A 22,015-nucleotide genomic window follows, 5' to 3' on the forward strand; every position below is an offset into this window, starting at 1 on the left:
GGCTGCTATGAACACTGGGGTGCAGGTGTCCTGTCATTTCACTACATCTGTATCTTTGGAGTAAATACCCAGTAGTGCAATTGTTGGGTCATAGGGTAGCTCTATTTTCGACTTTTGGAGGAACCTCCATAGTGTTTTCCAGAGTGGCTGCACCAGCTTGCATTCCCACCAACTGTGCAAGAGGATTCAAGACAAGTGGGCATTTATAGCCAAGATGCACAGAGAGAGGACCAGTGGATGGAAATTTTCTCAAATGGAAACATCAAGGGTAGGAGGACTTTGGCTAAACCGACTTGCAGAAAGCAAGCCCAGGTCTTACACATCTCGAGGTGCAGATGAGGAACTCAATCCACGATGCAGGCCTGGTGAGGCCAGAGTCAAGGTTGAGCCCTGGTAGAGAAGGGGCTTCAAAGGAGCCTGACCAGTTTGGCCCAGGGTAGAGGCACTGTCAGCCTAGAACAGTACGACCCGAGATCTCACCAGAATTGTGCACACAAATGGAAAATGTCTTAAATCAGTAGAGGGAGAGTCTCCAAAAGCAAAGCAAATCCTTTCTCCCCAGCCCCTTAGTGCTCAGGGAAGATCTGTCTTCGAACATTGTTCTTCACCATAGATATTTAGGCTGAAACGGATTACATCCATCCTATTATCCTCTCTTCCAACCTCAAGTCATCTTTTCCCTCCCCGCTCCTGTGAAAGCCAGGAACTGTGTTCAGGCCCAGAGGTCAGAGGTTACTTCCACTGTTGTAGTACATCAATGACTCCTCTTCTAGGAATGAGCTGGGGGGAGAAAGGGCTTGGGTAAATCTAGCTTCCCACAAATAAATGTTGACTGTTAGTGACATGTGCCATGGCAATGGAACGAGGAGCAGCGTACCTCAGCATGACACAGGACTCGAGCTCCATATTCTCCATGGACAGACAGCTCATGGCCCTACATTTTGTGTATTACTGTTTCTCTCCCTAATTTCTCTTCAGAAATTTAGGGGTTTTTTTACGTATTCATTTACGTCATCTCTACACCCAACCCAACGTGAGGCTCGAACTCACAATCCCGAGATCAAGAGTCACTTGCTCTTCTGGCTGAGCCAGCCAGGGGCCGCTCTCTTCAGAAATTTAAAAGGAAAAATCTCCTTCTCTATTCCAATGGCTGGCTTCAAAGCTAGCAGGATTTTTCAATTTCAACATTTCTAAAACTTACCCAGGGATCAAGTTAACTGAGCCCTTGCACCTCACAGGGAGCTAGCAGTGGAGGTTGATTTTAGTCCCAGAAGCCAGCAAAGGAACAGCTATTCCTCACTGGTCACTGGACAGTCTCCTCACAGTCACTGGCCATCCTGCCTCAGTGGGCCACCTGTGCAGTTCACGGTGCCCCCACCCCCGCTGGCCCCACCAACCATGGGAGGTAATGTTTGCGGAGTCCACTTGGATCTCCAGAGGGAAGCCCTCTGCTAGGCGACTAGAAAAAAGTAAAAAAATAATGAATGACAGTGATCCAAGTTCTGATATAAAATGAAAAAAGCCCCAAAGCAGACTCATAAATACTACAGAAAAAGTACAATTGAGATTCACATTTATTGATATTAAAGAAACCACAAAAATTAGAAGTGGGTTAATTCATCCATGTATTTCTTCAGTGAGGATTTTTGTTTAGTCATACCAAAATAGCTCATTGCTCTTGGTTACAAAAAAAAAAAAAAAAAAATTATTTGCACTTAAAAAAATGCTCCCGTGCTTTCATCCTTCTCCCTCCTGCTCTCAAAATTCCATTCTTTTTAAAATCTCATTTTTTCTTCATCATACTTGGAATTCCAGTTGGCGTATCTGGCAGTTACACACAGATTACTTCCATATGGCTTAATAGAAGTTTAATCGAACATAAAAACAAGATCTAAAAAATAACTTCCATACTCAAGTATAACCTGATCCCAAAACATATGAGCAAAAAAAAAAGTTATAGGATTCAACAGTCATGTAAAGATCAACAACAGGAATCTGTTTACATGTAAAAAGCAAACTAGAAAACAGTAATCTCGTTTCCCATTTCCCCTAAAAACATGAATGACAGGTAATCAAATATAAAGTCAGAAAAAATTTTGCAGCTTTTTAACTGATTATTTAAGCTTTCTTTACTCATCAACATTAACATCAGGCATTGAGAAGTATGATCGCTGTAGTAACATTCACAACAATTTCATAGGCAGTTTTATTTCAAAAGTTCTCATTACCTAAAATCTATATACCTTCTTATTTCTGGATCACCTCTAATTCTCTGCATTAACTGGGAGCATGAGTAATTTCAAAAAATTAAAAACAGAGATTCATTTCTGGGGTGAAGGTGGCCAAAGGCTGGTTAGCAAGGCGGCGCCGAGGTGGTTGGTGTTGCTGCTTTCAGCAAAAGTCCTAATGAAAGCCTCCCGGACGCTGAAACCTGAATAAATGACAAGGACCTCTGATTATTTGGTTATTTCTCCTACAAGTCATAAATACCTCAAGCACTCAAAGCAGTCACTTGATGGGGTTAAAATGCAGGAAACCTAAACTACGTCCTGCACCAAATTACCCTAGAGGGGAAAAAGCAGCCTGTTAAGACTGAGCATCCCACCAGGCCTGGCAAGAGCCCAGAGCCCAGATCTCTCCCACATGACACGACAGAGACACAGGGGAAGAACGCTTTAAAAGCCATTGGCCAACGATGCTAATAAATATGCCTGGATCCCACGCATCAATAATTCCACTTTAACAATCTAACTTACAGGAAAAGACTTAATTATAAGATGGCTCTGGGGGCACCTGGTGGCTCAGTTGATTAAGCATCTGACTTCACCTTGGGTTGTGGTCTTGGGGTCCTGGAATCGAGTCCCCCCACACGCTCCCCACTCAGCAGGGAGTCTGCTTGTTCCATTCCCTCTGCCCCCCTCCTTCGCTGGTGTTCTATCAAATGAATAAATAAAATATTTTTAAAAAATAATAAATAGGGGGGGCACCTGGGTAATTCAGTTGCTTGGGCATCTGCCTTTGGTTCGGGTCATGATCTCAGGGTCCTGGGATAGAGCCCCTCATTGGGCTCTCTGATCAGCTGGGCGTCTGCTTCTCTCTCTCCCTCTCCCCCTCCCCCTGCTTATGCTCTCTCTCTCTCTAATAAATAAAATATTTTTTTTAAAAATAAAATAATAAATAAAATAACATGATTCTGCATACAAAGATATATACTTAATCTTATTCAAATAGGAAAAAAAAAAAAAGGAATATATCCCAAGTGTCAAATACTATAAAATGGTGTTTAGAACATGTCGTCTATGTCTACACGTAATGTTATGAAGCCATCAGAAATGACCTTTGGAAAGATCGGAGGTCTATGAAAGTGTGTATGATACATACTTCTGCATATATTTACCATATGATATATGGATGATATATATATCTGCATATATATCATATGATATACAACATATATCTGGATGATATATATTTTATATCATTATATATGTACATAATATATATATATCATACAGATCCTGGCTACATTAAACAAAAAATCCAATCACAATAAAATTTGTACACAGTGACAATGGGTGATTTCTTTCCCCAACTTTGCTGGCATTTTCTAAATTCACCATGAGGAACATGGACTGCATCTATCATGGAACAGATGAACTTTTACATAATTAAAATTTAAATTTTAAATGGATAAGTAACCCCAGTGCAACTATTAACTGCTATCTTTGTAAGGCTTTACTCAACCTGTCACATGAAGAATCCAAAATGCAGGAACTAGAGTAGGCTCACAATGTAGATGAGTAACATTACTGTTATTTTTAAAGTGCAACAGAAACGCCCACTAGAGGGGAAAGTTCTCCATGCTTCTAGGGGATGGGCGGCAGGACAAGCGCCCTGGGTTTGTGTCGGGGAATGCTGGATAATAAAGCTGAAAGGGTAGGGCAGCCCAGGTGGCTCAGTGGTTTGGCACCACTTTCAGCCCAGGGCGTGATCCTGGAGACCTGGGATCGAGTCCCACGTTGGGCTCCCTTCATGGAGCCTGCTTCTTCCTCTGCTTGTGTCTCTACCTCTCTCTCGGGATCTCTTTGTGTCTCTCATGGATAAATAAATAAAATCTTTTAAGAAATAAAAAATAAAGCTGAAAGGGAGGCTCAGGGCCCAGGGGCACTCACATCCCTCACCACACCCATATCTTGCACCTTGCTTATGACACACGTAGCCAACCCACCTGGCCTTTCACGTCCTCTCTCAGCTCTAGTCCATCCCACGCATGTGTTAAAAAGCAAAATTTAACTGAGTAACTTGAAAGATCTCATTGACTTTATTAAATGATTCATGAATCGTGCAGCATCCCATCTAGCAAGCTCCACTGAGCTAAACAAAAGAAAGGCTTTGAAAGGCAGAGAGAAGACATTATAAAAAAAAAAGAAAAAGAAAGAAAAGAAAAGAAAAGAGAAAGAAAAGAAGAAAAGAAAAGAAAAGAAAAGAAAAGAAAAGAAAAGAAAAGAAAAGAAAAGAAAAGAAAAGAAAGAACAGACTTTATTAGGCTGGAATGCACCATTTAGGCAAGGTTGCCCTCCTCCAAGGAGTGGTCAATCCATCAGGAAATTCCATGTTGCCTGATTAAAGGTTACATTCCTGATGAAATCAAACAGCAGTTAAATTAGGTATTAAGTCTTGGTTTACCGACCTGAAGCCTTAAGTGAAGTCATTTTAGGGCTGTGGTTTTCTTTTTTTTTTTTTTTTTAAGATTTTATTTATTTATTCATGAGAGACACACAGAGAGAGGCAGAGACACAGGCATAGGGAGAAGCAGGCTCCATGCAGAGAGCCAGATGTGAGACTCGATCCCAGGATCTTGGATCACGCCCTGAGCCAAAGGCTCAACCGCTGACCCAGACATCCCAAGGGCTGTGGTTTTCTTGTTAACAATTTCCCCCCTTTGAGTAAGACTTTCTGCTAAACTGAGAGTTGTGCTCAAAACTTAAGGCATCCGTGCCCCTCTCCGCTATGCCCTGTGGTGCTCACAGCTCCTGTTGATCCTGTGAATGCAACTCACAGGTCATGAGGTTTTCTTTATTTCTGTGAAATTCACGGGTTACAACTCAATATCTGCCTTCCTTAAGGCCGTCGTCTTCTGTTCCTTTTCTGTTGTAATCTCAGTGAGATCAATTGCTTGGTGGTTAGGGATTTCAATCAGGCAATTAAAGTTTTGGGGAGGATACAATGCACCAGGAAGATTCTTATAATCACTACAAGCAGGATAATCCCCAGGGTTTGCAGTTCACTGTGAAACTTTGGTGCCCCAAACCCAAACCAATCAAAATCAAATAAGTCAAAGAAAGACCCCCACAGAAGGGGTCACCCGTTAAGCCGAGTGGCTTGCTCAATGATCGTAGGTAACTGAGTTTTAGTTTCCCCAGAACTGTCAATCCAGGTACAGCAGGTGGTGGTGGCCACAGCCAGACACCTCCTTGCTCAGCTCAAAGATACTCAAGAGCTGCCTTCTTATCAAGAGCTACTTTGGCAGAAACTCTAAGGATCTTCATTGAGAAGCTATCGCTTTAGCAGAAGATTCTGTAATAATTTTAAGAATTAAGAAATTAGGGGATCCCTGGGTGGCTCAGTGGTTTAGCGCCTGCCTTTGGCCCAGGGTGTGGTCCTGGAGTCCCACGTCAGGCTTCTGCATGGAGCCTGCTTCTCCCTCTGCCTGTGTCTCTGCCTCTCTCTTTCTCTCTGTGTCTCTCATGAATAAATAAATAAAGTCTTTAAAAAAAGAATTAAGAAATTAGCCTCTTTTTATTTTTTTTATTTTTATTTTTTTAGAGAGAGAGAGAAAATGTGCTTGAGCATAAGCATGAACCAGGAGTGAAGACTAGCAGGGGAGGAGCAGAGGGAAAGGGAGAGACTCTTAAGCAGGTTCCACGTTCAGCATGGAGCCAGACGCAGTGCTCAATCTCACCACTGAGATCATGACCTGAGCTGAAATCAAGAGTCGGACACTTCACTGACTGGGTCACCCAAGCGCCCCAGAAATTAGCCTCGTTTACATTTATTCCTAACTAGGGAAACAGGGACCTGTCAAAAGTAGTGAATCCTGAACAATGAAACCCCACTGGGAGAACCTTTTTAACTCAACAATGTAAATTTGGGGACACCTGGGTGGCTCAGCAGTTGAGCGTCAGCCTACAGCACAGGGTGTGATTGTGGGTCTGGGAATCAAGTGTAAAAAAAAAATTCTTCAGACATGAGGGGACTTTCAGACTGGGTTATAGATTTTAGGAGAAGAGTTGCTTAAAAGGCTCAATTTGAAGTCTTCCAAATGACTTTATTTCTTCCAAATGACTTTATTTCTATAATTTCAGGATTAGGCCTTATGCTCCAGGCATCAGGATTTTATTTAGCCCAGTGAAATCAGTGTGAGAACATTACTTTCTACCTTATGACTCAGAATCCAGGTGCCTTAATGCCCTAATATTTTTCAAACGTTAAATCGTATTTTAAAAAAAAATTTTAAAAAGATTTTATGTATTTATTCATGAGACACACAGAGAGAGGCAAAGACACAGGCAGAGGGAGAAGCAGGTTCCCCACAGGGAGCCCAGTGCAAGACTCGATCCCAGGACCCCGGGATCACAGCCTGAGCTGAAGGCAGATGCTCAACCACTGAGCAACCCAGGCATCTCTTAAAAATAAATTTTATAAAAAGTATTCAATGTTTTTCTCAAGTTGATTTTGAATAATTTAAACATTTCCCCTCACTTTTCTATCAGAGACAGGAAAAAATCAATACAGAACTCTTGAGAGCTGCTCACCTTCCTGCTCAATTTCCTTATTCCTTAATGAACTGAGAACATCTACCTATCTTTTGCCGGGGCTCCTGCATCAGCATTTTATAACTGAATGGGAAGTGGGAGAGAAGCCGAGGTGGAATAAATCAGACTGTTGGGGAAAGAAAACTAAAAGGCATTTTCCAACTCCAAAGAGCAGAACACAAACCGCTCCTTCTCCTAAGATTTAAAGCAGCAAAACATAACATCTCAGCACAAGAAATGTGGCAGTGGCTTGGAGGCAATGCATTCCAGCAGCAAAGCTGCTGACTTGAGTATGCTGCTCACCATACCACGTCATGGAACCATCCGATACACCGGGTCACCAACTTGCAAGCTGCCAATTTTCTCCACTGAATAATAGATCCCAAAGAGTGGGGATGACTTGTATATTTGCTTTTCCGAAGGATCACACAGGCGGTAACTGAAAGAGGCAAAAATTTACCATCAGGCACAAAAGGGAAATAAGAATCCAAGTGCTCTCCATAGACTCAAGTTTTCATTCTCAGATTACCTATAAATTACCTTCTTAGCACACCTTTTCTACAACATGGACAGAGAACTCTGTGGGCAAGGAGTCAAACTGCACAAAATCCTGCCTTTTCTAGAAGCATCCTGAGAATCCATACAATTTTTCCATGGCTTCAGTTTGAAAAAACTTTAAGTGTTACTCAAAATGAGTGCCATGTTTCCAAAAAAAAAAAAAAAAAAAAAAATAGGTGGTATGTTTGCATGTATACCTCCCACTTCACAATTCCCTGAAACAAATAAATGCTCGTACAATCTCAAAATGGAACTGCCTGAACTCTCCAAAACTTTTTTTTTAAGATTTTATTTATTTATTTGAGAGAAAGAAAGTGAGCAGAGCGAGAGGGAGACACGCAGGCTCCCTGCTGAGCAGGAAGCCCAAGGAGAGGCTCAATCCCAGACCCCAAGATCATGACCTGAGCTGAAATCAAGAGTCAGATGCGTAACCGACTGAGCCACCCAGATGCCCCTCTAAGCCTTCCGTTCAACGCATGTAGGTAATCTGCTTTCCACCCCGTCAGGTTTACAAGCCCAAAGCTGAGCTTCTTTGGTGAACAAAAATGAAGATACAGATGCAACTGGCATGGGGCTGGACTACTGATGAAGCTAATCTTTTTCAAAAGCCCTGTCTAAAGAAAAAAAAAAATTAACTTCACCACATCTCAAAAATCAAAAAACAGAACTGCATATCTGAAGACTTCAAGAAATAACCTCTTCTCTAACTTAAAACCATTGGAAACAAATAACAGAGAAAAGGGAAACAAAAAAGAATATATCCTCCCCAAAATGTTGACTTAGTTTGACTTAGTTTTAAAAACACATTTAGTTGATAACTAAAGTCGGCTAATAACAGAACAAAAGAAAACCACCCTGGCACCAAAGAAACTCCTGAATGAACCAACTCCTGACAACTCGTTACATTTCTATTTTTCTAATATTTCATTACACAACTTCAATGAGTCTCATCATCCTTGATGTTAAGTCTAATAAAGAAATGTAAGCTGCAATAAAAATAATTACAGTATTTGAGGTATTAATTTGGAAATACACACGTGAATGATCTTAAAATTCGATGTGAGAGATATGAAAATTTCAAAACACAGGATTAAACAATGAAAAATCTAACAAAAACACTCGAAGGGGACACCTGGGTGGCTCAGTGGTTGAGCATCTGCCTTTGGCTCAGGTCGTCATCCTGGGGTCCCGGGATCGAGTCCCGCATCAGGCTCCCTGTGGGAGCCTGCTTCTCCCTCTGCCTGTGTCTCTGCCTCTCTCTGTGTGTCTCTCGTGAATAAATAAAGTCTTTAAAAAAAAAATGAAAGAAAGAAAAGCACTTAAAGATCCATCCATAAAAAAAGAGGAAGCAACTTACCAACAGACCCATGCCAAGCAGAAGGCAGAATGAGAAGTGCTCGGACAGGGCACTACACCTGCAGGTAGCTCTGGGATGGGGCTGATATTAAAAATACACTGGACACACTGCTGTTTACCTCTTCAGGGTTTCCAGGGGCTCCTTCCTGTCTATGATTCCAGTATCTGGGTCTACGGTGGTCAAGATGCACCTGCCATTCAAGGACCAGCAGTTAGGTGGTGTTAGGAACCAATGAACAGACCCCAGAGGTTGACACTCAAGAGGATCCTTACCTGGGGCAAGACAAAACCTTTTTCATTTCTACGTTGCCAATGAGGAGCTCATCCCAGGTGTCCTAAGAGAAAAAGAAAAGTTATCTTTTGAATCAAGGCTTCATTAGTCTTTAAAGCCGTTTAATCTTTGGCTGGTACTAACTATGAAGCTAGCAGAAGAAAGCAGAGCCAGACACCAAGAAGCATCTCCCAAAGGGACACAAAGAGAGATGGCACATTGGTGGGTCCCGGAACCATTCACCCCTTGACGCATGGTCTCAGAAGCCTGGTTGTCAGCACCGCAAGAGCAGACCTTCTCGGGGGCCAGTTTGCCATGAGAATCACACATTAACTACAGGCCAATGTACTGACATATAATGAGGAATGTACAGCTTGCAAGACAAGCCCACTTTGTCCTTAGAGCTAAGCCACGATGGAAGCCAAGTTAAGATCTGACAGTTGTTTGATTAATGGGACGCCACGCAGGGGAAGTCAGCTGTGAGACTCTCAATCAGCACTCCCATCTCCAGAGAGGCAGCCTGCCCCTGGGGCCTGGCATTCCAGCCACTGGCCCTGCTCTGCTTTCCCACCCTTGAACCGTGGGCACCGCCAACATCCGCCTCAGGGCTTCAATAAGTCTTCACGACTTTGAAGAAGTTACTATTATGTCCCCCGTTTTGCACAAAGAAATGAAGACCTGGAGGGATTGCAAAATTTTCTCAGGGTCGCAGCAGCTAGGTTCAAAAAGTTCAGATTCTGAAGGGAGGACTTCTAACCACCCAGCTCTTAAATTTATCTCCATCTCTATTTATCTGTCTACACACACACACATATACACACACATATGGAGATTATATAGATGATATTATATATGCCTTGAGGTACATATTCACACACATCTCTGCACAGACACACACACATGTATATAACGAGGGTGTATTATAGGACTCTATTGCTGATAGGGAAGCTACCTGTGGAGTTTGCATTTCCCAGGACAACCCTCTGTCCGGGCCTCAGGGGGGCAGGTGAGAGGCAGTAGAGGAGGCACTTCACTACAGGCTCCAGAAACCAACAACAGTATCTATAATCAGATGCAATAAGTATGTCCCTTGAAAAAGTGTTTCCTGGTGCACCTGGGTGGCTCAGCGGTTGAGCATCTGCCTTTGGCTCAGGGCATGACCCCCGGGGGCCTGGGATTAAGTTTAGCATCAGGCTCCCCACAGCGAGCCTGGTTCTCCTTCTGCCTGTGTCTCTGCCTCTCTCTGTGTCTCTCATGAATAAATAAATTAAATCGTTTATATAAAAAAAAAAAAGAAGAAGAAGAAAAGAAAGAAAAATTGTTTTCTGACCTCAGCTCAGATGAGGTTTGGAGGCCTTGGGTCTAAGGGATTTGATGAGAAGTCAGTTACCAAGTGAGGACATAAGGCACCTGGTCCTTGACTCCCCCCACCTCCTGCCCACCTCCCAGGGGGCATGAGAGCCCACTCTGTTTCTGCGGGAGGCTAACACAGTGTTTCCCCTCCAACCACTGATGACCAGCCTCCAGTCACGCTCTGGTTCTCTTCCAGAGTATGCTTACCCCTGAGGTCCAACAGGGGTGATTTAGCAAACCAGCCACCCAGGCGTCCAGAATTTCATATTTGGAAGCCACAGATCTGTGGAAACTCTGCCCTGTGGCTACGGCATGAAGCAGGAAAGTCTAAAAAGTTCAATTAGGTTTCCCAGCTTAATAAAAGATTTTGGGACGCCTGGGTGGCTCTGTGGTTGAGCGTCTGCCTTCAGCCCAGGGCATGATCCTGGAGTCCCAGGATCGAGTCCCCCATTGGGCTCCCTGCATGGAGCCTGCCTCTCCCTCAGCCTGTGTCTCTGCCCCTCTCACTTGCTACGTCTCTCATGAATAAATAACTAGAAATCTTTAGCAGAAAATAAATAAAACAGATTTCATCTGCTCTTCCGCTCTTGAGAACTGCACTACCCAGTTTGGAATAACAAACTGTCTGCCTTCATAGAAATTGTCTTAAGCTCCCCAAATGCCAGCTCTAATTACCTCTGGAAACATTAATCAGTTTATATCATAACATCACTCACCCTACTCTGATCACGGCTGGCATTTGAGTGCAGACCATTATTTGCAGTAAACAAAAAACAACCACCAAGAGAATTGTTTTAATGTAATTATTCAGTTTTCAGTTATTAGATGAAAATAATGAAAGACCTTAAGTTATTAAAAGTTAACCTGAATTAAGAATGCATGAAATTAAATCCTCCATTACGTTCTACCGGGTACGAGCATCTTCCATTGCGTTCTACCGGGGACGCGCATCCTCCATTACGTTCTACCGGATAGGCGCATCTTCCATTGCGTTCTACCGGGTACGTGGATCTTCCATTACGTTCTACCGGATAGCGCATCCTCCATTACGTTCTACCGGGTACGTGGATCTTCCATTACGTTCTACCGGATAGGCGCATCTTCCATTACGTTCTACCGGATAGCGCATCTTCCATTACGTTCTACCGGATAGCGCATCTTCCATTGCGTTCTACCGGGTACGAGCATCTTCCATTACGTTCTACCGGATAGGCACATCCTCCATTACGTTCTACCGGATAGCGCATCTTCCATTACGTTCTACCGGATAGAGCATCTTCCATTACGTTCTAGTGGATAGGCACATCCTCCATTACGTTCTACCGGATAGGCGCATCTTCCATTGCGTTCTACCGGGTACGCGCATCTTCCATTACGTTCTACCGGATAGCGCATCTTCCATTGCGTTCTACAAGGTACGCGCATCTTCCATTACGTTCTACCGGATAGCGCATCCTCCATTACGTTCTACCGGATAGAGCATCTTCCATTACGTTCTAGTGGATAGGCACATCCTCCATTACGTTCTACCGGATAGGCGCATCTTCCATTGCGTTCTACCGGGTACGCGCATCTTCCATTACGTTCTACCGGATAGAGCATCTTCCATTACGTTCTACCGGATAGCGCATCTTCCATTGCGTTCTTCCGGGTACGCGCATCTTCCATTGCGTTCTACCGGGTACGCGCATCTTCCATTGCGTTCTACCGGGTACGCGCATCTTCCATTACGTTCTAGTGGATAGGCGCATCCTCCATTACGTTCTACCGGGTTCGCGCATCCTCCATTACGTTCTGCCGGGTACGCGCGGGGTCCCAGGGCCTTCCCTCCACCCCGGACACAGCCCGGAGAGCCCGCTGCTCCCCCTGGGGCGGGCTGCCTCTGTGCAGTCTGGCAAAACCCAGGCCCCTCGGACAGTTACTTACACATTTACTTACGATGAAGGGACAAACCATGGGGCTTTTGAGGTGGAAGAAAAGAAAGGGAGAGAGAAAGGCGGGGGGGGGGGGGGTTCTGCACACAATGGGCTCTGTGGAGTCAGCCTGAGAATTTACCCTGAATTTGCAGTTCACATTTGTAAACCCTAAATTAGGATTACATGGTGTCCTGGGACAAGTGGCACCCAAAGACATAAATTAAGGTTCGGGGTAATTATTGTGGGGCACATGGGACAGATGTGCAGGGGAGGGGGTCTGCTTCTTTGAGATCTTCACTAGAGCCCACAGAGGCACTTGCTGAGCAAAAAATCACATGTATGACAGGAGGGGCGCCTGCGTGGCTCAGGGGGTTAAGCGTCTGCCTTTGGCTCAGGTCATGATCCCCGGGGTCCTGGGATCGAACCCCGCATTGGGCTCCCTGCTCAGCAGGGAGCCTGCTTCTCTCCCTCTGCAGCTCCCCCTGCTTGTGCTCCCTCTCAAATAAATGAATAAAATCTTTTATTTTTTAATGGGTAGGTTTTTTCTTTTTAAGGTTTTATGTATTTATTCCTGAGAGACACAGAGAGATAAGCAGAGACACAGACAGAGGGAGAAGCAGGCTCCCCGCAGGGAGCCGGATGCAGGACCAATCCCGGAACTCTGGGATCACTACCGGAGCCAAAGGCAGACGCTCAACCGCTGAGCCACCCAGGTGCCTCAAATAAAAATCTTCTAAAATAAATAAATGTATGACAAGAGCTTCTAATCCCTCCTCTCTTTCCTTCCGTTTCCTTCTCTCTCTGTGCATACACACAACGCACACACACACACAGCTACACACATATATTTAAAGAGAGAAAACAATACATCTATCCCATATTTGTGTATATATTCTACACGTTGTATATATGTGCGTATACACACACACACACAGACACAATATACACATACACACACGTGTGGGGTGGGGGAGCACCAGGCGAGAAGGGAGGCCAACATGGGCTCTTAAATATCCAGGCACCAGAGATGGATAAGAAGACATCTGAGAGTAAGATGGAAAGCCAGGTGACAAAAGCCTGAGTGCTCCGCTGTTGCCATGGGTCATCCAAAGAACTATCCTGAAGAACACAGGTTGGATCAGCAAGTCTACCCAACCAACAGCTACAGAGCTTCCGGGCACTTACACCTCCAGCCGGGGTCTCCGCTGGTCCCAGGACAGCTCCCGAACCTTCTACCTCCTGAACCTCAGTCACAAGATCGGTGCCTGTTCATACCCTGCTCCTGATTCTCTAACTGCTACTCCTAAGTTTAGTAGCTTATGTCACACATTCGGTTATTAGAAGCAATTTCTAATTGCTTCAAATTAGAAATTAGAAATATGAGTAAAGATGAATGAGTAAAGAAACAAATTTGTGGTTTAGAAATCCTTAGCTGTTTTTCTGGTTTGGTATCAACGATGCCACAAGTGCACAGCGAGCTGGGGAAGCCACGAACAAGGGACTGGCTACATGTGGCCCGTTATAGGATGATCACTGGGCAGTGGAAAGGACGATGTGAGTCTCTAGCAACTGACTCATGTGCAGGATGTTACTGAGTGAAGAAAGCACATCCGTATAGATACCATACATAGGATAAGTCCGCTTATGTGATAAAAAAAAGAAAAAAAAACCCTGTAGGTACAGCCATGTGTATATATAGGTGTATGTAAATATATATATTTATAGCAATATTTTGGAAGGCTCCTCAAGTTCACTTATTTTTTTAAAAGATTTTATTTATTCATTCAAAAGAGAGACACAGAGAGAGAGAGGCAGAGACACAGGCAGAGGGAGAAGCAGGCTCCATGCAGGGAGCCCGACGTGGGACTCGATCCCGGGTCTCCAGAATCACACCCTGGGATGAAGGCAGGCGCTAAACCGCTGAGCCACCCAGGGATTCCCCGGGCCCCTCAAGTTTAAACAGTATTTTTATAATGAGTTTTTAACTTTTTCATTTCCCTTTTTTGTGTTATTTTTTCTGAGAAGCATTATCATCTCAACAACACATTTTTAAAATCATTTCGGTCATTTTTTTTCTCATTCACAATTTTAATCGAAGCATTGCTCTTCATTTTTTAAGTCTTTCTTATAAGCACAAAATTTTACTATCTAGGTCAATTTTGGGGGAAAGAAACACCATCAAAGAACTTCCCTCCAGAATAAAACAATGATGTTCATTCCTCCAAACCACCAAATTTGAAGTCTACTGAAACAAAAACAAAAAGCCCACACACACACATAGAAAAGTAACAAAAATCACATTCTAGGGGTTCAGTGCATTTAGCAGCCTTCGCTGTGCTAATCATCCTTCAGCTGACTTTCAAAAAAAATTAACACCCTAGCGCATCAAAATATACATTTTCCATTTGCTTTGTTTAAATTTTTTTTTTGCTTTGCTTTGTTTAAATTAGAAATAATAATTAAAAAAAGAAAACTTGAAGGAATTCATAATCAACTGCCTGACTCAAGGGTGCATGGGTGGCTCAGTGGTTGAGCGTCTGCCTTCGGCTTAGATCGTGATCCCGGGGTTCTGGGATCGAATCCTGCATTGGGCTCCCTGAGTGGAGCCTGCTTCTCCCTCTGCCTATGTCTCTGCCTCTCTCTGTGTGTCTCTCATGAGTAAATAAATAAAACCTTAAAAAAAAAAAAAAAGTGTTCCTATCACTTCTATCACTCAGGAAATGCCAAGGGTTTTAGGAGTTGTTTTAGGGAACGCCAAGTACATATTTCCCATTACACCACACAGTACAACTATCTCAAACCAAAAATTTTCTGTTTTTAAGATATACATGCAAAACAATATTCTTTAATGCCCTGTTGCAATATTTAAAGGCTCTCCCTCTCAAGAAACCCTGTAGCAACCTTCCTACAAACACACACATACTCTGTGCTAAGTGTTTCTTTCTCTGGTCTCCTATGCGCAAGGTCACGTCCCTCAACCCTCCAGCTGCTGAGCCCTCGGATCCTGCTTCATCATGAGACCCTTGCAGGCAAACACAGGGAGTTCATTTCTGCAAGGTTAGCATCTCTCTCAGAGGTGAGCACCCAGCGAATTCTCAGTAAACATCTGTTGCAGGCATGAGCCTCCGGAACCTTGGCCAATGTATAGACTTGCAGAAAATCATTTTCCTCAGCTGAAGTAAAACTCTATCTCATGGCCAAACTTCCTTCACAGACTGACTAGAACACAAGATTCCTTTCACTAAGAATTACCAATGTACAGGAGACATGACTTTGCACTTACTCGGATTTTCGTAAAGATTACAGGCATCGATGCTGGCAGGCGTACAAAGACAAGGGTGTGCTTCTGCTCAACTGGTGGCAACTGAAATTGGTACGAGGTTTCTGCAAAGCAACTTGGCAATATATATGACAAGCCCTTACGATTCTGACTTTGCACTTCTTTTTTTTTTAAGATTTTATTTATTCACAAAAGACACAGACAGAGAGAGAGAGAGAGGCAGAGACATTGGCAAAGGGAAGAAATAGGCTCCATACAGGGAGCCTGATGTGAGACTCGATCCCAGGACCCCAGAATCATGCCCTGGGCCGAAGGCAGACGCTTGACTGCTGAGCCACCCAGGCGTCCTTGACTTTGCACTTCTTAAGTTGAGAAGTGCAGATAAAGACTGGTTTACCAGGGGATCCCTGGGTGGCTCAGCAGTTTAACGCCTGCCTTTGGCCCAGGGCGTGATCCTGGAGACCCAGGATCGAGTCCCATGTCGGGCTCCCTGCATAGAGCCTGCTTCTCCCTCTGCCTGTGTCTCTGCCTCTCTCTGTGTCTCTCATAATGAATAAATAAATAAAATCTTTAAAAAAAAAAAGACTGGTTTACCAAGCTGTTCATTATTAAAGGGAAATGGCCTACATGCTCGATTATACTGTTATGGCACAGTTCAAAATGGACTAATACAGAACCACAAAAAACTATGCTAATGAAGAATTTGTAAAGACAAGAGCTGTGTTCGCCACGTACCATTAAGCAAAAATGGTGGGATTCGATACCACCCATACAGGATCATATAAATAATACTGGAAACACAATATAATGTTATCATAGGTTATTCTTTGATGGTAGGATGGGGAAGGATTTTTATTCAAGTTTTTCTTTGCACAGGGGAAGTGGTACTTCAAAAAATTACTTTTATAATTGAAAAAATTAACTTTATCTGAAAGATTCTTGAATTGAATCATTCAAAAGCTTGCCACATCTCTGCAGCCCTGGTGTCCACTTCTCTCTCGTGGCTTTCTCATGACCCTGAGCTTGGGCAACACCGTGTAGAGAAGCAGTAAACTTTATCCTTAAAGTGTCAGTCTCAGGCAGCCCTGGTGGCTTAGCGGTTTAGTGCCACCATCAGCCCAGTGTGTGATCCTGGGGACCTGGGATCGAGTCCTGCATCCGGCTCCCTGCATGGAGCCTGCTTCTCCCTCTGCCTGTGTCTCTGCCTCTCTCTCTGTGTCTCTCATGAATAAATAAATAAAAATCTTAAAAAAAAAAAAAAAGTGTCAATCTCCTCCCATCACACAGTGGCTGGTGTGTGTATTCCTACAGAATCACAGGAGGCACATTTCTGTAAACCCAAGTGCATAATAAATGTGCCAGGAGGAATTTGTTGTTTGAGAAAAATCCAGGCAAAAGGGAAGGACAGAAGCCTCAGGCTTTTGCAAAGCTAGCTTCCACTCCCTGGAAGCTACTTACTGTAAGGAACACAGTATGAAAGTAATTTATTTTATTTTATTTTTTTAAATCAGGACATATAAAAAAATAATAAATAAATAAATAAATAAATCAGGACATAGACTGTACAACTGAAGTGTTTGTTGAAAGAAAGAAAGAAAGAAAGAAAGAAAGAAAGAAAGAAAGAAAGAAAGAAAGAAAGAAAAGAAAGAAAAGAAAAGAAAAGAAAAAAAGAAAAGCTAACCAAGAGGTCATATCGGAGAGAGAGTCTGAGAGAGATTTGTGATAAACTCTCTATTGAACACACACATACATATTAACAGAAGAAAAAAGCAAAAAGAATTATACTACTGTAGGGCTGCAAAGAACCTTTAAAATCCTTTAGTAAAAGCTGTCAGCTTAAAAAATGAATAAATAGATAGATAGATAAAACCTGTCAACTTTATTTTTTTTAAGATTTTATTTATTTATTCATGAGACAGGCAGAAACACAGGCAGAGGGAGAAGCAGGCTCCCTGCGAGCCTGATTTGGGACTCGATCCCAGGACCCTAGGATCATGCCCAGAGCCGAAGGCAGATGCTCAACCACTGAGGCACCCGGGCGTCCCTCAACTTTAGAAACATGAGTGTGGGGGGTACCTGGGTGGCTCAGGTAGTTGGAGCATCTGCCTTTGGCTCAGGTCATGATCCCAGGGTCCTGGGATGGAGCCCCACTTCCAGGCTCCCTGCTTAGTGGGGAGCCTGCTTCTCCCTCTCCCTCTCCCTCTCCCTCTGCCCCTACCCCTGGTCCTTCTCTTTCTCTCTCTCAAATAAATAAAATCTTAAAAAATGAAAATAAAAAATAGAAAAAAAAGGAACATGAGTGTGTTACTATTCCCCTCCACCCAGCAGTCCTGTCTCCCGTGCTTTCATCATTTTGGCTTTTCTAAACAAGGACAGACTTGGCTAAGGCTCCTAACAAAATGTGCCTGTCAGCAAAGCTCCCCAGATGAGCACAGGGGAGCCCTTACTTGAAAGGAGGACTATATATGCCTAGGATAGACCTCTTCTTGGTGCTTTTCATTCATTTGAAAGAAAAATGACTCTTAGATGCCTTCAGCTTCCTTCTAGCAAAGTCAATGAACATGAAATTTGGGCTTATCTTCATGATGCCAAACCTGATGCTTGTTCTGTCTTGTTTCTTCCAGAAGCACATACCTCTTCCCCTTGACCACATGGTGACTGAGGACCCAATATGGTTTTTGCTATATGGCCCAGCAGTGGTTTAAACAAGGGATAGGGGCAGCCCGGGTGGCTCAGCAGTTTAGCCCTGCCTTCAGCCCAGGGCCTGATCCTGGAGACCTGGGATCGAGTCCCACATCGGGCCCTCTGCATGGAGCCTGCTTCTCCCTCTGCCTGTATCTCTGCCTCTCTCTCTCTCTCTCTGTGTGTGTGTCTCTCGTAAATAAATAAATAAAATCTTTAAAAAAAAATAAAATAATATAAAAAAAATAAACAAGGGATAGCCCTGTAAATGGCTGGACTTCATGGACTTCAGACACCCAGAGAGCCTGGCCACACACCAGCTGTGTGACGTTAGGCAAGTAACTCAACCTCCCTGAGCTTCCACAGCTATGGAGGGAGGTGAAAACACCATTCGCTTCAATGACTACCAGACACTTCTCAACGAACCACAGTAAAACATTACCTTTTATAATTTGCCCAAACTTGGAAGCAACCAAGATACCCTTCAGTAGGCGAATGGATAAATTAAACTGCGGCACATCCAGTCAACAGAAAATTATTCAGTGCTAAAAAGAAACGAGCTATTAAACCATGAAAAGACGTGGAGGAAACTCAAATGCGTGTATTACCAACTGAAAGAAGCCAATGTGAGAAATCTACACACCGTATGGTTCCAAACAGAAGACATTCTAGAAAAGGCAAAACTATGGAGACTGTAAAATTGTCAGAGGGGTGGGGGTTGGAGAGGAGGTGAAGGTGGAGGCAGAAGGCAGAGCAGAGGGGACCTTTAGGGCAGTGAAAATACTCTGCACCATGCTACAATGTTGGATGTGTCCTCAGACATCTGCCCCAACCCACAGAATGGACAACACAGCGAACCTTCAGGTAAACTATGGACTGTGGGTGACCGTGACTTGTCAGCATAGGTTCACCCTTGGGAACATACCACTCTGGCGAGCGATGTGCTGATGAAGGGGGGCTGCGCACACCAGAGCTGATGGGAAATCTCTGTACTGTCATCTCAATTTTATTGCAAACCTCTACTTGCTGTAAAAAAAAAAAAAAAAAAAAAAAAAAAAAAATCAAGTCTTTTTTTATTTATTTTTAAATATGTATGTATGTATGTATGTATGTATGTATTTATTTATTTGAGTGTGAGAGAGAGAGAGAGATTGAGAGTGAAGGAGGGAGCCTGCACAAAGAGGGAGAGGGAGAAGCGGACTCCCTACTGGGCAGGGAGCCTGATGTGGGGGCCGATCCCAGGACCTTGGGAACGTGACCTGAGCCCAAGGCAGACGCTTAGCCAACTGAACCCCCCAGATGCCCCAATAAAGTACTTTTTAAAAATTACATTTTACATTGTTTTCCAATGTTCTTTCACACCCACACAACACACACACATACACACACACACACACCAGATAAACAAAAGTCTTACAAAACAATTGTTTTAAGTAGGCTCCACACCCGGTGTAGGGCTTGAACTCACAATCCTGAGATCAAGAGTCTCCTGCTCTAGGACTGAGCCAGCCAGCCGCTCACAAATCAATCCTTAACCTTACTGTATATAGTCTACTCCAATATCTTTTATCCTGTTTAGTCTTTTTTTTTTTTTTTTAATGCTAGTCAGGGTCCTTGAAACTGAAATTATAACCCAATAATGGGTTATGACTTGCACTTTGGAAAGTAGGGGGATTAAGTCAGATCCAGCACATGAAATGCCTGGCACAGTGTCTGGGACATAATGCACATTTGATAACTGGGAGACTAGGTTGTTACTGTTACTTTGTTATTGTTCTATATGCTGCTGTTGGCATTGCTTCTTCAGAAATCCCCAAAGCCAGACAGATAGGATATTCTTATTCCAGGACAGAGAACTTTTTTTTTTTTAAGATTTTATTTATTTAAGAGAGAGAGAGCGCGCACAATCAGGGGGAGGGGCAGAGGATGGGGAGAAGCAGACCTCCCGCTGCGTGGGGAGCTGGGCTCAAGACTCGATCCCAGGACTCTGGCTGGAATCATGACCAGAGCCAAAGGCAGATGCTTAATGGACTGAGCCACCCAGGTGCCCTCAGGACAGACATTTCTAATCTAAGCTCCCAAGTAAAATCCTAAGTCGTCCCCACTTAGATTTGAGGGACTGAAATTTTGGTGATGATGGTTTATAAAATCTTTGCTTCTCAACAGCTGCAAAGGATAGTACAGAGAGGACCCTATTCACACAACCAGTGAGTGATGGGACTTCGAGTCCAACCACAGCTGCCTGGCTTCAAGATCTACCACCTGTCTAGAAGCTTCTTGAAGAATCACTTCCTGAGTGACAACACACCAAAGGTTTTCTGCAAGCTTCTCCATAGTTCTTTCATACTGCAGGGTAAGAAATGATACAAACAAAAGATTGCAAAAAAAGAAGAAAGAAAGGAAAGAAAGGAAAGAAGGGAAAGAAGGGAAGGGAAGGGAAGGGAAAGGAAGGGAAGGGAAGGGAAGGGAAGGGAAGGGAAGGGAAGGGAAGGGAAGGGAAGGGAAGGGAAGGGAAGGAAGAGAAAAAAAGAGTCAAGTCCTGCTTACCAGGAAAGTGAGCAAAGTTCAGGAAACACCTGACCCCTGACCCCTGACTCTACTAGCAATGGCCAAGCACACAGACAAGAAGCATCGGTCAACTGTATTATTTTTAAATTCCACTGCTCCACATTCCCAGAACTCACACACACCACACCGGCCCAAGGGAGGCCACCTTTTAAAACTTGCGTAACATTCTGAGTTACATGGAAAAAGTATAAAGTACTCTGGGTCACAAAGTGTAAATGTTGCACAATGCATTCTACTATTGCTCTATATTTTTGCAATAAAAAATGGCCTGACTTTTTGCACCATGCTTAGATTTGCTCTTTTTTATTATTAGTTGCTCTATTAAATATTTATGTACGTCATCATTTTACATCAATATTTAATAGAGTCCCACTAATTGAAAAGGTGATGGTTGTGCAACAGTGCCAGGTAGACAGGTTAATGCATCAGGCCCATAACTATTAGCCTTCCTAATTTCAGGGAGAATAAATCAGTAACGTCAGCATCGTTTTATACTAAGAGTTTTTATTTAAAAAAAAAAAAACTAAGGGTTTTTGTTTTTTTTTTATTTTTTTAAAAGATTTTATTTATTTATTCATGAGAGACACAGAGAGGGAGAGAGGGAGAGACACAGGCAGAGAGAGAAGCAGGCTCCATGCAGGGAGCCCGATGAGGGACTTGATCCCGGGTTTCCAGGATCACGCCCTGGGCTGAAGGCAAGTGCCCAACCACTGAGCCACCCAATGTTCTTTCACACCCACACAACACACACACACACACACACACACACACACACACACACACACACCAGATAAACAAAAGTCTTAGCACCTGCTTTGGCCCAGGGTGTGATCCTGGAGTCCCAGGACCGAGTCCCACATCGGGCTCCCTGCATGGAGCCTGCTTCTCCCTCCGCCTGTGTCTCTGTGTGTTTCTCATGAATAAATAAATAAAATATTTTTAAAAAATAATAAAAATAATAAAAATAAAATTAAATTTAAAAAGACTCCACCCATTCAAATTGCCTAAGAGAACAATCACCTCAGGTTCACTTTGATAAGTCCCAGAAGAGCAAAACTCCTTAGTTGGAAAATTGCAGGAAAGCAAAAATTCTTTAGCCAGGAATGTGGCTAGGGAGGATCTTTCCTTCTCATTCCTCTTGGTTCAAAATCCTACTTAAATGAGTACCTTCAGTGGAGACCATGTGGGAGCAATGGTACTCCCTAAAAGAAAATTT

General features: G+C 43.4%; 1 protein-coding gene across 6 annotated transcripts in view; it reads right to left on the reverse strand.

Annotated features, from left to right (window-relative positions):
* Positions 1-1,556: 1,556 nt before the first annotated feature.
* MTARC2 (mitochondrial amidoxime reducing component 2) overlaps positions 1,557-22,015 on the reverse strand; it is a 36,365-nt gene continuing 15,906 nt past the window's right edge. For 2 of the 6 annotated variants that reach the window (XR_013373953.1, XR_013373952.1), the window contains 2 exons: positions 9,003-9,064; positions 8,858-8,920 (listed from right to left, as the gene is read on the reverse strand). Coding sequence is in view for 3 of the 6 variants with exons in the window: in XM_077886539.1 (XP_077742665.1) it covers positions 7,128-7,254; positions 8,849-8,920; positions 9,003-9,064 (261 nt within the window). In the remaining 3 variants the exon portion in view is untranslated. Of the gene's footprint in view, positions 2,432-7,118; positions 7,255-8,848; positions 8,921-9,002; positions 9,065-9,952; positions 10,063-22,015 lie in introns of those variants that run through there. The other 4 variants (XM_077886539.1, XM_077886538.1, XM_077886540.1 and 1 more) reach the window with 4 other exon arrangements.

Source organism: Canis aureus, chromosome 38 (genome assembly GCF_053574225.1).
Source record: "Canis aureus isolate CA01 chromosome 38, VMU_Caureus_v.1.0, whole genome shotgun sequence".
In the NCBI taxonomy this organism is placed as follows: Eukaryota; Metazoa; Chordata; class Mammalia; order Carnivora; family Canidae; genus Canis; species Canis aureus.